At 26.7% G+C, this 17,812-nt stretch overlaps 1 protein-coding gene across 2 annotated transcripts in view; it reads left to right on the top strand.

Annotated features, from left to right (window-relative positions):
- Positions 1 to 13,913, top strand: part of LOC100200569 (deoxynucleoside triphosphate triphosphohydrolase SAMHD1) — a 126,686-nt gene extending 112,773 nt beyond the window's left edge. For both annotated transcript variants that reach the window (XM_065820505.1, XM_065820504.1), the window contains exons 15-19: positions 4,623 to 4,727; positions 5,161 to 5,252; positions 5,329 to 5,358; positions 10,731 to 10,757; positions 13,532 to 13,913. In XM_065820505.1, the coding sequence (XP_065676577.1) occupies positions 4,623 to 4,727; positions 5,161 to 5,252; positions 5,329 to 5,358; positions 10,731 to 10,757; positions 13,532 to 13,571 (294 nt within the window). In that variant the 3' untranslated portion in view covers positions 13,572 to 13,913. The remainder of the gene's footprint in view (positions 1 to 4,622; positions 4,728 to 5,160; positions 5,253 to 5,328; positions 5,359 to 10,730; positions 10,758 to 13,531) is intronic.
- The last annotated feature ends 3,899 nt before the right edge of the window (positions 13,914 to 17,812 follow it).

The following is a 17,812-nucleotide window of genomic DNA, read 5'->3' as shown; positions in this document are numbered from 1 at the left end:
ATCCTGATCAAAGGAGTGACGCTAAATAATTTTATTAATGATAATGATTTAAAAAATAATAATAATAACAATAGAGCAAAAGTAACAGCAAAAACAATAGTATTTATAATAATTTTATAAATATTTATAAATATTTATATTTAATTAATAGTTTATAATAATTGTAATAATAATAGTAATAATAAAACAGCAGTAGTGAAAGTAATAAATATTAATGACAAAAACAGTAAATTTTCTATGAAATAGTAAGAAAAAAAAAAGAAAACTAAATGAGTTAATAATGACAAAAAATTAAAATAAAATTATTTTTAGAATTTGTTTAAATTTATTTTGTTTTAAATAAAGAAATGAAGATAAATTATTTTGAAATTTTAACTTTTCAAACTCATTCACAATGCACACAAGACTTCGATTCCATTCACTGATGCACTGATGTGTAATTGAATACTTACCATACCTCAAAATTTTATAGGGAGGTACATTTAGTTTTCCATTATTGATGTTTCTAGTTAAATATGAATGTATAAATTGAGTTTTAGTGAGGTTTGTAATAGAGGAAGGTAACTTTTTATTAAGGGAGTCAAAAACAAAAAGAAGATTAGCGAATTTAACTAGTGCTGACAAGGTAGGAATTTCAAGTTTTTTAAAGAATTTTGAAGTTTCTGTATTATGGAGTTGAAAATTAAATATTCGGATTGATTGGCGCTGAGGTGATAACAATTTATTAATATTACAGTTGCCAATTTGTCCCCAAACTTGACAACAGTAGATGAGATTGAAAAATTGCAAAATACAGATTCATAAGGGTAGTTTTATCAACATAATGGCGAATTATTGAAAACATGTCATTAACTTGATTAAGTTTTTTATGGAGTGCATTTTTATGAAAACTCCATGAGAGTTTCAAATCTATAAAAATACCAAGATAATTAACAATGTGTGTTGAATATAAATGTCTATTAATAATTCTAATTTTACTTATATATTGTTGTATAAAATTTTTTGTCGTGGAAATGAAAAAAATATTAGTTCAGTTTTTTCCAAGTTCAGAGAAATTAAGTTTGCATTTAGCCAAGGAACTAAACTTTTTAGGTCTAAGTTTATATTCTTAGACAAGAAATGATGAGACTTATTATTATGCAAGATATTAGTATCATCAGCAAACAGATGGACTGATGAGAAGTGGACAGAATTATTTAGATCATTAATATAAATCAAAAACAATAAAGGGCCATGAACAGAACCCTGGGGAACACCACAAACTATATGTTTTTTATTTGATTTGTAATCATTAATGCTAACAAATTGCTTTCGATTTGAAAGATAAGATTGAAACCAGTTACACATAAAAATGGTATGATTAACGGTATCGAACACTTTTTTGTATGTCGATAAAAACACCACCTACAAAATGACTAGTATCCAGTGCCTTTTTTATTTTTTTGGTTATACTTATTAAAGCGTGGCAAGTAGAGTGTTTTGATCAGTTAAAGGAATTCAAAAATGAGTATAATCTAGAGTGCATTAGTTTTTCAAGGAGCTTGCTAATGTTAGAAAAAATTGAAATTGGTCTATAGTTAGTACATGAGAGCTTCGAGCCATTTTCATATACTGGAATGACACAAGATAGTTTCAAAATATCAGGAAAAATTCCATTTAAGAAGGAAATATTAAATAGCTTAGAGAGAATATGAGAAAAATTCAGAAAGAAAATTAAGAATGTAATGCTGTTAGGACCTATTGATTTTTAAGGTTTTAGTTTAGATATAAGGGATGAGGTTTCAGAATGGTTTGTTGGAGATATCAGTAAACTATGAAGATTTGGGTGTTTAAGATACAGCTTACATTTAATACAATCTTAGTTTTACAGCTAATGTAAGATGAGTGAATTTTAGAATTAAGTTTATGAGTAACATTTGTGAAAAAGTTGTTGAATTCTTTGCAGATTAGAGTTAGTTCAGTCGTGTATGTTTCGTTAACTTGTAAGCAGTTTGGAGGTACATTATTGACATTTTTAGCGTTTATTAGACTTTTTATGCTTTTCCAGATCTCACAAAGATTTTTTATATTTTCTGAAAAGAACTTTTTGAAATATATTTTTTTACTCAGTTTTATTAGATCAATTATGGTATATTTATAGCGTTTAAAGATTTTTAGTTTATCTATATTTGTTGGATCTTTTATCCTTAACATTTTCCATTGAATAAGCATTTATTTCTCTAACAACAATGTTATTTGAGAAATAAATGTTTCAAAACTGGAGTTAACATCGTTTTTATTGGTAATGTCATTCCAATCAACTTTTGATAATTCAGATTTAAATAATTCTTTTTTATAATTTTTAAAATTCCTGCGGTATAAATTATGATTCCGTGGTATAAATAATTTGTTGAAATTAGGACAAACAAGAAATTGAGGTAGGTGGTCAGAAATAGAAGTTGTTAGATTTCCTGAAATAATTTGGTTAGTGGTTACAATTGAAAAAATATTGTCAATGATTGTAGCAGAATGGTCAGTAACTCTTGTTGGTAGCATAATAAATGGGCGAATATTATAAGAAGTAAGTTTAAAAACTCAGAAGTTGCAAAGTCAGAGTTTGGCTGTATCAGATCCATGTCAAAATCGCCAAGTAGAAAGACAGATTTATTTTCAGAAGATATTTTTTTGGAGAAGGACAGACATTTTATTATTGAAATCGTTTATATCCATGCTAGGGTGTCTATATATGCAACCAACAATAATATTTGATTTTTTGGGAAAAATTATTTCAACAAGAGTAGATTCTAAATAGTTTGGTGTGTATATGATCAAATAATCTCTTCTTTTATAAATCAATTTTTTTGATAAATATAACAAGGTTCCACCTCAAGAAGATTCGGTTGGTGTGTGCTCAAAATTATAATTTTGAATAATAATTGGATGTGTGGAAGAAGATTCCTTTTTTAAGCTTGTTTCTGTGATTCCAATAATGCTAAATTCAAAACTAATTAATGATAACAATATGTTCAGATCTTCAAAGTGCTTTTGTAAAGAGGATATGTTTAAATGGAAAAAGGACATAGAGTTTGTGATGTCAAAGTTATAAGAACAAAATTTATTAATGCCATAATATTGACAATATACATCAAAAGATAAACAGTTTTCCTCATCAGAGACTGAAGCATGTGATGTAATAAATTTATTAAATTGAGTATAGATTTTATTCAATCCTGATGCTGGAAAGAGTTTAGTTAATAAAGGCAAGTCATCAGTTTTAATAATTTTATTTGAAGAGAAGAGTAGTTTAAATTCATTATCAGATACATCAGTCAATGGAAAGATACCTTTGGTACAATTTGAGCGTTTTGAATGTATTAAATTGTACTCATGATCATAAAGACTGCTAAATTTTGAATGAGTCCAAAACAAGCATACATCACATTGAGTTGCACGGCAACTTACACTAACTTTTTTTGTACATGCAGTGCATACTCTCCTAAAATTAGAGGTCATAGTAAAACTAATGAGAAAGATAAAAGAAGAAAATTTGCAAAGTTTAGAAGAAAGCTTGAAGTTGTTAGGTTTTAAAAGAAAAGAAAAGAAAAGAATAATGAAAATAACAATTAAAAATAATAACGATACAATATTTTAAATAGTAATTATAATAGCAACAATTATAATAGTAATAATAATAACATTTGCCGTAAATTAAGCAGTATTAATGAACAGATTAATATAAAGTAATATTTATAGTAATAAAACAATAGAATAATAAGTAATATTATATCACTTACCAAAAATAAGAATATATAACTAATTATAAAATAAGTAAAAATTGTATAAAAATTATATATCTAGTATTTTAAATATATTATAAACAAAAACAGAAACAACACAAAATAAAAATAAATAAAAGTAAAAATAGTATCTTAATATCTAAATTAAAGATAATAATATATTTAACAATAATACATTTATAATAATGTATAATAGAAATAAGTTAAAATAATTTACAACAAAATCAAGTTAAATAAAAATTATATTTAATCAAATTCTTCTCTTTCTTTTATAATAGATAATTTTTACTTGTCTTTTTCTTTTTTTACCTTTTTTTACCTTTTTTTTCTTTATGATTTTTATTGATTAGTTGAATGGTTCAAATCTTTTTCGAATTCAAGATTCTTTTGTTAACTAGTAAACGTTTATTTTTATATTTTTGGTTTCTTTATCGAAAGTTGTATTTAAATTGAGTATTAATCTAAAATTACTTTTTCCTTTTCTTTTTTCCATTTCTTTTTTCCTTTTCTTCTTTTTTCTTATATCTAATTTATTTTCTATTTGTTCATCAAATTATTTTTACTTTATTCAATTTAGATTATATATCTTTTTCTTTTTTCCTATTTATTTCTACTGATCTGTTAGAAGTAAAAAACAAAACAAAAAAAAAACATAAATGTAAGAAAATATTTTTAAAATAATTTGCTCATTATTTGGTCATAATTTTGTGAATTATTTTCTTATTATTTGCTCATTACTTTTTGAATTATTTTGCTCATAATTTGGTTAGTTATTTTTAAACTAATTTATGAATTTTCGCTTATAAGGTGGAATTAATTTTTTTATATCTTTTTTTTTTTTTACAGGTCATTGATTTTGATTATGGTATGAAAGACAGTAATCCTGTTGACAAAGTTTTCTTTTATACCAAACTCGAACCAGATATACCAGTTCTTCTTCCAAAAGATCAAGTATATCTTATATTTAACTAACCATTTTTACCAATTTTTAAAATAAAGTAAAAATTATTATTATTTTTAATTATATATATATTTTGAATGAAACTGAACTTAAATTAATCTTATTATCTACTGTTTATTATCTATTAATATTTCTATTATCTGCTTGTTATTATTTCTATTATCTGCTTGTTATTATTTCCATTATCTGCTTGTTATTATTTCTATTATCTGCTTGTTATTATTTCTATTATCTGCTTGTTATTATTTCTATTATCTGCTTGTTATTATTTCGAATGCTAAGAAGTTTTATTTTATAAATAACTTTCAATTTATTAAATATTTTTTTTTATATAATCATTTTAGCATTTATATTATTATATTTGTTGCGTTATTACGTATTACGATGCATTTTGCAACCTACAGTGTTTGATATTTATTACAGGTTAGTCGAATGCTACCTGAAATATTTGCAGAACAACATTTACAATGTTATTGTAAAAGAAACGATATTACTTTTACAACAAAATTGCAAAGGTAAACATGTTTTTAATTTAAAAAAACTGTTTTTAGTTTATACTTTATATAAAATATTAAAATTTGTTTTATCTAGGGCTTGGGGAGAGTGGAAAGATATATACATGTAAGTAGTTTTATGTAAATGTATATATATATATATATATATATCAATCCTTGGAATTAGGAAAAATGAGGTCGACAATAATTTGCCGACCTCAATCTTTTTGAGGTCAGCATCAGGTGGGCAAAAATTATTTGATACAAGGGTCTAACCATAAAACTTTAAACGAGGTCGGCAATTTTTTGCCGACCTCATTTTAAGTTTTATGGTCAGACCCTTGTTTTATTTTTTTTGACCTCAAATACTTTCAGTTTGGCAGTTAGGTCAGCATTGCCGAACGCCGATTCTAATTTCAAGGGTTGATATATATATATATATATATATATATATATATATATATATATATATATATATATATATATACATATGTATATATATATATGTATATATATATATATATATATATATATATATATATATATATATGTATATATATATATATATATATATATATATATATATATATATATATATATATACATATAAAATCCTAAGAGTTTCTACCAGGGTTGGAAAAAACCTGGGTTTTTTTTTGGGTTTTATTGGGTTTTATTGGGGTTTTTTTTAAATAGTTTTTTTTTGCTTATAAAATGAAAGACATAATACCTATTTTGCATTCTAACTATCTTTAAACATTTAATTTTTTCAAAATAATAATTAAAAACACATGGTAATAGTTATATTTATTTATTGAAAAGAGCTTTTACAAGGAAAATTTATTAAATTGAAAAACTGTAGATAAAATTCTCCTTACATAATTTTACTTTGTTTGATTATTACAATAATTTTCAATTCTTGTCAGCTTTTCAGATGTTTTTGACAGATTTCCAGTTAAACACTTCCTCTGGGATCATCAAGAATAAACTAAAACAAATATAAATTACACTTAAATAATAGAAATAGAATTTTTTTCAGAATTTAGATGGTTATACTGAATTTAAAAACGGTTTTTCCTACTACTTACCTACTTATTGATCAGATTCGATATCATTACAGGAACTTCTGTCAGCTGCTGAGCTATTGTGAAATATTTTGTAAATCTTCACAAGTTTCATTGCCTTATCTGCACCAAGACGATTCCTGATCTTTGACCAGACAAATCCAAAGGTTGAAAACCATCTCTCAATTGAGGCTGAACTAGCAGGACAGTAGTGTAGAGAAGCTAAAAAGCTGCAGAAATTGGCAGAAACCTCTTTATCCCTGATTTGAGATCTAGTAACCTTTCCTTTCATGATGTTCCACCATTCTGATGGAGAGATTTACCTTTAGTGATTCTGAGAACATTTGCTTGGGGAACACCTCTCTGTCCTTCAAGTTAAACTTGTATAGTAAACCCAAGAAATCAGGGTTCCTGTCCTCTAACCATTGTTCTGCACTGTTTTCATTATCATTATCAATGAAGCTTTTGTAATCATCTACATAGCGATGGTCAGTTATATAGGCCAAAATATGAAAGGGTTGTACAGTATCTTGAAATCTCTTCTTTATTGCATCATAGTATATGGATAGCTCTTCATCCTTTATCAATGAATACCAGATATGAACTGCGTCAGAGAGATGACAAGAATCACTCTGCATCTTGTCTAAGGCAATCCCCAATTTTTTCATTTGACTAAGAAGACGACTTGCCTCACGTTTGATGGCTATATTCTCAATTATTCTTCCAATATCGGCTGGAAAATCTTCCATCTTCTCTCCATAGATCTCCACGTAGAAGTTATAATTTTTCTGGTATGTCTCAATGCAGGCAACTTGAGAGTTCCAGCGCGTTTCATTTGGCAGCTGAGGCATACATCCACCTTTTTCCTTTAACAAACCATGGGCCATATGGGCATTTCTAAAATATTTCTGAACTGCCACAACCTGTTTTAGAATTGTTGAAAAAGAATTGCAAATGTCTTTGTGTAGCAAATTCATATAGTGTGCATTACAGCCATATGTTAACATATCAGGATACTCTTGTTTGATCAGCTCTTTCATTTTCTTCGTCTTAGCTTCATTGTCAGTGCAGACAGCAAATACAAACTTATTATAATCATTTTTTATGCTAACTATAGCTTCATTGATGATTTTGAAACAGTATTCTGCAGTTTTTTTTTCTGATCCTGAGTCAACTATGTTGTACAGATAACTCTTTTTTCCATCATAAATAAGTGAGCAATTATTGGGTCATTCTGAATACTAGACCATCCATCTTGACAAATTACCAACGTGTCTTTGGTTTTCAGTTCGTTCTTTATCCCAGCTGACAGATCATCATAGACTTCATTAAATAGATCTCCACCCAGTTTCTTTCGGCTTGGTGGGACATACCCAGGACGAAAAAGAGAGCAAAGTTTCTGAAACCCACAATTTTCCACTGAATTAAAAGACATGTTAGAGCTGAAAAAAAACCGGGCAACTTGCTTGTCTATGGCATCTTTCTGATCATTTGATGTTCTAACTACAAAGTTATTTAAGTTACTACTTTTAAACCTTTTTGCTGGTGTAGAGCTGGGCATAATAGATCCTTCGGAAATTGAAGTATCTGACTCATTTGACAAGAGGCTAATATTGCTCATTGAGCTTCCAGGTCTTGGTTCTTGTTCATCAGTGTCCTTTTTTCTCTCTTTACACTTCTCCAAATGAATACGAACTCTTTCAATTTTTCCACTAATCTTCTCTGAACAATGGTCACACTGAACACTATTTTTGTTCCCTTCTATCTCACTGACCTCCTTCCACTCCAATCCTTTCTTCCTTCCACTTCCGAATGGCATTCTTGTAAAGATTTTTTTCTGAAAAATACACATTGCATCGAAATATGCAAGTTAAATATACTTAATGCTACACAAATAATAATACTGTTTGAATAAAAGTTTCTTGAGTAATTTGTAAGATAGAACACAGGTCTGACTTTGATATGGTTGATGAAAGCCACTGAGATCACTGAAAGTATATTGTAAAAATACTAAAACTATTTTTTCAGAAATATTTCAAAAAAATTATGTCTTTTAAAAATTTTGATTCTTATTAAATACTATATTCTGATCATATCCATATCCTCTTTTCAATAATAATTACCTTTTAATTAGTCATAATTATGTTTAAATGTTTTCTGAAATAAATAAATCACAGAAAAAAACCAAGCAAAGAGAATCATTTAAATAAAATATTATTTTAAAAAATCCCAAAAAAACCCGGGTTTTTTTGGGTTTTTTTAACTGGGTTTTTTTGGGTTTTTTTAACTGGGTTTTTTTGGGTTTTTTAATGCCAACCCTGGTTCCTACAGGGGGTAAAAGTAGCGATTTTTAGGATGTTTTGTACTATTTTTAAAACATTTTGTAGAAGTCCTAATATTAAAATTTCTGGAGTTTTTTTTTATATTAATGTTTGTAAAGATTTATTCCAATAAAATAAACTTTATTCTAAAAAGTTTTAAACTTATTAAACCAAAAAATATTTTTCAAAAAACCCTAAATTCTATAAATATTTAACAAATAAAAATATTTTTACACTTGACATTTTTTTAAATAAAAGTTTTAAATTTTTTCAGTAAATAATATGTTTTCTTGAAATATATTTTATATTAATTTTTTTTTTAGATTATATATTTAAAATATTGATAACATGTCACCAAAAAAAAAGTTAGAAGTATTAGATTTGATGAAATATTTTTAGTTGAAAAGTTAATCGAAAAACTTCCAGCAAAGAAATTTGCAACTGCAAATTTCATTGCTGAAAAGACATTTATTTGATGAGCAAATATTAGAGAAAAGGATTAGAGAACATCTTCATGTTACGTTTGAGTAAATATTAAAAGATAAAATTGGAAAAGTGAAAGACAATGAAGAAGATATTGCTTTTTTAGAAGACCAGCACGGTGAAGGAAGAGATATAAAATGAAGGAAGAGATATAAAAGTATTTCATAGGAATAAAAAGAAGTACATCAAAGTTAAATAAAAATCCATCAGCAGAGTTGTATAAAAATGATTTAGATTATCTAAGTTCTTCTAGTTACACTAGCGATGAATTAGGTGAGGAAACAGATATTCACTTTTAATGAACTTATTTTAATGAACATCCTAATGTTCAAAATTCTGTCCTTCTTCCTAAAAATATCCTTCAGTCAACCACTCATACAGAATTGGGAGAGGGCATTGATTACATTGGTTACATTGATTACAGCATTGATTAGTAGTGTTATTCTCATGACGTGTGGTTGTGTAGCAAACTTTAATTATTCTATTCTTATTTAACTATTTAAGTCCACATCTTATATATAGAACTGTAGAAAACATAGTGCAAAAATTTTTCCAGTGCGAAAGACATAAGATAATACATAAAAAACACTGGAATATCACCAGATTCACTAATTACTATACATTTTGATGGAAATATACTAAATAAAATAGTGGAGGGAGAACAATTGAAGAAAGATAGAATTGCAGTTTTGGTAAGGATTGATGAAAAAACAGAACTATTTGGCATTCCTCCAAAAGTCTAGCTCAGAGGTTAATGAAAAGCAAACTATCATGGAATTGATGGAGTTTTTTAGATTAGAAGATAAGGTTAAATGTCTCTGTTTTGATGAATGAAATTCAACATCCATTGTGGCAAAATCCCAAACTTGACTGAAATCTACAAGTAGTTGAAGTTATTTGACATCAACACAGGTATATGGACTTTTAATATTTTATTAATAAGTCAAAATACTAGTTGTTGATTCAAATGATTCAAAATATTTATATTATTTATTATGGTATGAAAGCTTACTTGGTTAATGAAAAGGTTTGAGAATCTTCTTCGCTGTTGCAAGCTCTATTTTCAGAAATATTTGGTATCTGGATCCCAATTTGGTAGCTATATTGTATAGCCTTAACTTCAGTAAAGATTAGCTTATTAATTTGGCTCCATTAATAACAGAAAGTTGTGGCTAGTTTTTGAAATTTTTTGAAAATTTAAAGCAAAAGTTTTTGTTAATGTCTTGCTCTTTTATGTTATAATTTTTTGGTAATAATAATTTTTTAAGAGAGAATAGAGAGGATCATAAGTTTACTGGGTTTGCTGTATTTTAATTTAAAATAAATTGAGTATTGATTACAAAAAATTATCTTCGTTTTTGTTCCAGGCCTTCTCTTTTACATAATTTCAAGAGTAACCTCTTAAACTGATTATAAATGAGAAATCAAATCAATGAAAATAAGCTGTTTCAAAAATGATACAAAACGTCCTAAAAATTGCACCTTGAAAGGACCGTTAAAAGTTTCAAAAATAAAAATAAAAATTTTTTTAGTACGAAATCATGGTCTGTGCAGATAATAGGTGGTTGTATGTATTATTATTTTGTATGTATTTATATAATAAACCAATTTAGTACTTTTAATTTTTTTAGCTTGAGATCTTCGCAGAAGTTAGAGAGGTTTGTTTTTAAACATCTTTTTTATAATTTATTTTTATTGTGTTCAACTTGAAAGGCCAAGGTTAGTTGAGAAAGAGACTCAAATACCTTTAGCCCATTTAACATTTACTTAAATAAAACATTTTAAAAACTTTCAAGAAGGTCAAAGTTTAAAAAAAAAAATTAAAAGTGAAATATTAAAATGTCTTATCTATGATATCTTCGGGCTCACAAATATTTTTTTAAAACTGCTTCTGAAGAATATTGGGTGACAAAAGACACTAATGGAGATTGTGTTTAGTGGAAGTTTTTAATAATTTTGGATTTAACGCAACTTTGTTGGAATCCATGCAGCTGCGTTAAAATCAATATCAATAGTCAATTCAATTTTGTATCTTAATTCTCGATAGTTAATTATAATAAAAAATTTTCATATTAGCTAAAAAAAATGCGTTTTTGAAGTTCCATTGAATAAATTTTATATTAGGCGTGGGAATTTTTTTTTTTTCAAGTGACGGCCCTATAACTATTGGTGGAGTTTTAGGTAATTGGTAATTACCTAAAACTCACAAAAATATAAAAATAAACTTTAAAACTGTAAAAAACCCTCTGCGCAAATCCATTTTAAAGTATCGTCAAAAGTTTGAAAATTTGCTTAAATAACTCATATTGTTTAACTATTTTACATTGTATGGCTTATCATTAGGTTTATCATTATACATTGTATATATTTAAATATAAATTGTATTTTAGATGTATAAAATATCAGAGAGTAATTTAATTGGACAAATGATCACCCTTCCAAAATTTCAAAGCCAAGAAATCGTATATACGGAAACTTGATTGAGAAGCCACTGATGGATTTTTCAAAATTATGTAAGACAAAGCAGATTTTAAGAAAATATCATTTCTTTTTAGAATTGGGGAATATTCCTAGATCAAGTGATGCATTTAAAGAAATCTCTATTGAAGTTTGTCAATTATGGAATAAAATGACGATACCATGTTTTACAGAGAAATCTGTGCAAAGAAAAGTAAAGTTTAAAACTATAAATTTGTTATTAAATCAACACTAAGTACAAATAAGAAGACAAGTATTATAAATAGCTGGGATAAATTATTTGAATTATTGCCCAAAAATGCTAAATTTAAAAGTCTGGAAGACAAACTCTTTTATGAACTTCAGAAATATTCCAATGGGTGCAAAGTTCAGTGCAGTATTGTGACAAAGCCTATTACAACACATCCGTAAGACCTGCCACTTAAAAGAAAAGAACTTGAAACAAATTATAGTCAATGGTTTAATGATACAGACAATTCTAGTAATGAAAGTTCAGAAGATAATAGTACAAGTGATGATTACACAATCCCATTGAAACGGGCAAAGAACTGGAACCGGTAAAATGGTAGCTATCTAGTAGATATGGTATTAGGTAGATAAATGAGGGGTATCCAATAAGTTGTACTGCAAAGGTTGCAGAAACTGTACTTAATGCAGTTGGTGAGACATTGATTTGCAGATCTGCAGTCCAAAAAGCATCTACAACACTCGTGGATGAATTAAGCACTTTTTTTAAACCAAGGCCTATTTCAAATGCACGATGGAACTCAAGAGCTATTTATTGTTTGAAATATATGCTTTTGACTCAGACAAAAAATGAATCAATTATAGAGGCGTTCAATTTTATTGTAGCAGTGATCTACAATAAAATTGTCAATGCAATTTCTTCTGCGATAAACCATGGCCAAGCCATTGCAGAAGAAATGTTGATACTATAGCGAAGTTAAAATTGGCATTAGCTGGTAATTGCCTTGAGTGTTTGGAAAGACACTCAAGGTAATTACCAGTTTGTGATATTTGGAATGATTTTCCATTAAACATTGATTACACAAATGAAGTGTGCGAAAGGTTGCTTGCGAAAATTAAATTATTTCTTCAAAGAAAAGTCATCAACTTAGAGGCCAAATTTCTGAGACACTGTAATAAACTTTGATCTGCTTACTTTGATTTGATATGTTTTATTGTAATAAAATTAGTTTTGAACTATATTTACTTCCATGAACTAAAATTTCATTGAATTGACTTCCATTTCAAAGACTGATAACTAAAAATTTAGAACTTAGTAAACAACATCTTAATCCAAGTTACGTAGACTTTTATGCGAGATTTGTCAGCATGGAGGCTAGCTACGCTAGATAATTTGTAGGGTCTGCGAATTTGGGAGCCCCTTTTCATATTTAGGGGGTAAGGCTCTGACCCTGTATCACATTCGTAAGGTATTTCAGTCCTATGTAAGTTTGTTATTACTATTTTTTTTTTAAATATTTTAGTTTATAAAAGTCATTCTTTTTAAAAACAAGACTTTTCAATCTGTCGCATCAATTGATTTTTGAAAAACTTTGTCATTTCAAAAAAACGAGTTTGCGCAGAAGGTTTTTGAATCTGTTGCTGTTAAAATTATTTCAAAAATTAGTAATAGAGCAAATTGATTTTAAGAAAAATATATAAAAAGTTCCTCCCCTTCACCCTATTGCATGTTTATTTGATGCTTGTGTTTAATTTAATGGCATTTTTTATATATTTATATTAGTATTTATATTTTGTTTGAATTCAACAAAGAAAAGTTTTTATCTATAAATATTTGCTTTAAAGTATATAATAGTTTATGCAATAGTTTATGCAATAGTTTATGCAATAGTTTATGACATATAATAAGATATAATATATGTAAAATTAAATATATAATCTATAACATGATATATAATACAATAATAGTTTGCAATTGTTTTTGAAGGCCTAAAGCACCCGATGATGATGGCACTACAATGAACTAATTTTTTTCGAATTTGGATTCTTTTGTTTAAATTTTATATTTGTATAAAAGTTTTTATTTATCTCAGTCATTTTATTGTTTTGAAAGTATTTGTAACTTAATTAATTATGTTTTTATAAAAAAAGAAGGTATTGTTGCAATATTTAATCATAATATTTTATAATCATAAAAGTTAAACTAAAACTTTTGTATTTTTAATATATTTTTTGGTTTCCCAGCACCATCAGAATGATTTCAACCAAAATATCTTTAGTTTTTTTTACTATATTAGGTTATTTAATATTTACAAATTAGTGGTTTTATTTGTTTTTAATGGTATAGAAAATAAATTAATTCGTTATTAGCTGACTTATTTTTAACTGTTTTTTTTTGTTTGTTGATATTGTATAAAAAATTTCCAAACTAAACTATTGCAAAATGTTTTAAATAGTAACATTTAAACATAAAAACAGTTACTAATATTATTCAAGGTAAGAACCTTCTTTGGAATATGTTGCATCAAATTATCTATAGGGTCAAAAACTGTAATCACTATGTCTTACTATATTTTGTTAAATCATGTTAAAGTATGTTTGTTTTGCTTTCGAACAACTTGAAATATAGTATCAGTTTTTTATAAGTATCAGTTATTTTATAGTATCAGTTAGAAGTGTTTTATATGCAAGAGTTTCGAAATACTTTTGCAGTTTAAGCAAGATGTAGACAAATTTGTATTAAGATTAAAAAAGGAAAAAGCGAAAAATGATTTTCCAAACACTTGATTTTACCATGGTTGTTCTTAAAACTCTTACAAGATCAAACTCTTTGTGCTTTGCTTTATTTGTAAAGTTGATCGTTTTAATACAATCGAAACAAGTCAATAATCTGGTAAGGCTAGTTATTTCCTATTAATAAGACATCCAGTTGTACCAAAAAATATATTTCTATCTTGCAGCTAAAGTTAAAGTTATTTTTATTATTAAGTTTCGTTATTATTATTACTCTTTTACTTTCTTTATTTATTACTTTTTTTCAATTTTTTAAATATTTTTTGTTTTTATTATTACCGTTGTTGTTGTTTTTAATATATTTTTATTAATACTATAATATCATTGTTATTATTAATAATAAAATTTTTATTAAAATTCCTATTATTAATATTATTATTGTCATCTTTATTGTAATGTTGGAGGTATTTACTTTTAGATTAGTATTATTTGTAAAAGTCCTTGAAAATTTACGACTTAATGTTTCAGTATATACAAGTAGATACCTTCATATATATATATATATATATATATATATATATATATATATATATATATATATATATATATATATATATATATATATATATATATATATAATAAATGTATATATTTTTATATCTATAAAATATTTAAAAAAATACCAACACAAAAATAAATAATTCAAAAGATGACTAAAAGAAAGCTTAGTAATACTTTGCTATCTTAAAACTAAATGCATCTTTTTAAACAAAAAATTTTAACAAAACTTAGATAAATAAAATATGGATAAATTCTTCAACTATAAATAAAATGTAAAATATTTACAAATAAATTAATATTAGACTTCAATGTCCATTTTGCAACTAATACAAATATAGTTTTGACCAAAATGTGAATAACTTTTTGTGTGAAACCATTACTTGCAACCTCGACACTGGATCTAGTTTTCTAGTTTTTTTCATAATTTTTTTTTTAATATTCCAAGTAACAAAACCTTTTCAATACCACAATCTCAAAAGATTGACAGACAGATGATTTTTTTTTCTAATTTTTTTAAGCTTCTTGGTTTGTTGCTGTTTTTGTATATCCGGAGTATCTGTAAGAATAGCAGATTTTCTTTTTCTTTGTTTAGCTGAATTTATCTTTCTTAGGGATGCATTTGAGTAATGTTAAACAATTTCCAGAGAAAATTTTGGTATAAGTAACGAGTTTTAGGTATAAGTAACTTTATGACGCTTTGAAATTCAGCCTAAAATACCCTACTTTTTTCTCACATCTGCCAATATGGATTTTCTTTTTAAATGCATGAAAGAAAAGTTAATGTTAGTAAGGGAAGGAAATGTAGCAACTGTAAATTTTGACATTTACCCCAAAATCTTGGTCAATCATAAAAGCGGCAAAAGCGTTTCCAAATTCAATAGTAGTACAGTAGTAAATATTTAAACAATCATAACATACCCTTATGTGGTTAAACGACATCATGTTAGCAAGGTTATTACGCTAGGTAAAAAAGACAATAAAAATAGTATTGAAAAAAAAAACATACTGAAAAGATTTATTTTATGTAATCTTAAGGAGCTATATGCAGCACTTAAGTTAAAGCACTCAAACTATAAAATTGGATTCACCAAAAGATCCACATTTTGTTTTTGTATATACAATACACCAAAAAGTGAAATTGATGTTAAGTACCGTAGGCATTAAAACGCCTTACTATAAAATCATTGAAACTATTGTCTACAACAGAAAGTTAAAGACTTTCATGATTCATCAATTCATTAGTTGTTCGGGCATACAAGCTGTCCAACATTTTTCGCAACAGTGTCTGATACAAAATGATGATCCAGAAAAGCAACATAAAAGTGTTGGCAGTGATGGAAATGAACAGTTTTTAGATTTCAAACTGTGGGCAAGAACAGATAGAACTAAACTACTAACAGTAAATTTTCCATTAAATGAGCTCAATTTATTAAGTTTTTTGTGAAAACTACTTCTCATTGATTTATTGCAAAACGAGAATCAAGATATTTAAAGTATCTCAAGGTGACAATTACTCTTGTCAATTCAAGATGCAATTATTTGGGTAGATTTCGTAACACTCTTACTGGGATAAGAAGTTTCCATCAAATTATATTTTCTCCTCCTTCAATTATAAAGATAGAAAGGGTATCTGATAACTTTGCTCTAACATTTTAATATCAAAAATATGAAGTTGTTCAGAATAAAAATATTATGATATTGAAATACCTGTTTTGAAAATGCGACGAACTTATGCTTGCAGTAAAGTTCATCCAATCACATCAAAAAAGTTGGTTGGGCTAATGATTGAGTTAAAACACCATTGACATTTTCTGGACATCAGTAACGCATCCCAATGAAGGATAAAACTCTAATTAAATAGCTTCATCCTGTCAATCAAAATTTCCTAATATGTCACTTTTATAATTAAAAAAAAAAGCATTAATAAAATTGTTTAAATTTTAACTTCAACATTTGTATTATACTTATTCCGTTTCATTTAAACGTTTAAACAAAAATGAAAGAATTTCATACTCTTTTATATTAATTGAGTTTTATTCTTTTTCAAAAAATGTTGCAGTTTAATCTATTTATTTTTTCATGTTTTCATTGGTGCTACTTATTAAAATTTGAGGAAAACTTGTGAGATTAGAATAACTGTCCTTCTTTTACATCGAACAAAATTATTTCTTTATTAAAAATTATTTTTTTTATTGACATTATCTTTGTCAGATTCACCATCAGATGATGTTAAACGTGCTTCAGAATGGACTTTGTGTGTTAACTTTAACACAAGGTTTGCTGGTTCTACACGGTCTTTAACAACTGATAATAAGACATTATTAAAGATGTATGCATTGTACAGGTACTTAAAAGTTTTTTGGAAACCTTTGCTAATATTAATACAAGTCATAGTTTTTGGCAAAAAATCTGTAATAAATTTTGATATAAATATTTGCTATGTCCAAAATTGTTGCTGAACCATGCATCATGTACGGATTCAGATTAAAATAAAGAGTTTTGGTTTCAGAACAAAGCTTTTCAAATTCATAATAGTTAATATAATACCCAGAGGAAAGTGTTCTTAATAAAATACTTAAATTTTTAACGAGATTGATGTCTAAACCCGTAATCTCGCCACTCAACTCTGGCTTCATAAAAAACCTGCGAGCTGTGTTCCCATTATTTGTATTCCCAAAGCCAGGTTTTGGTTTATCGACAATAAGGCCCATATGCTTTTTAAATTTTGTTTGATATCTTCTGAACGTTTTTGGACACTAGATTTATCTTCATCGCGTTTAACTTGCCACTTTTTTATATCTAAACGATAGCTGATGTGTAGCATGCACTCAAAAAAACGAATCCACGCATGCAAAGTAGGCAGACCAAAACCATAATGTTTTTTTTAACAACTAAGTCTTTTAGTTCACCGTTCATCATTTTAGGAGTCGTACCACATATGTAACATTTTTATTGGGAACTTGTGTCAGTCAAG

This window comes from Hydra vulgaris, chromosome 15 (genome assembly GCF_038396675.1).
Source record: "Hydra vulgaris chromosome 15, alternate assembly HydraT2T_AEP".
Taxonomy (NCBI): Eukaryota; Metazoa; Cnidaria; class Hydrozoa; order Anthoathecata; family Hydridae; genus Hydra; species Hydra vulgaris.
The sequence above is the reverse complement of the archived record's forward strand: the minus strand, read 5'-3'. Positions and strand labels throughout refer to the sequence as shown.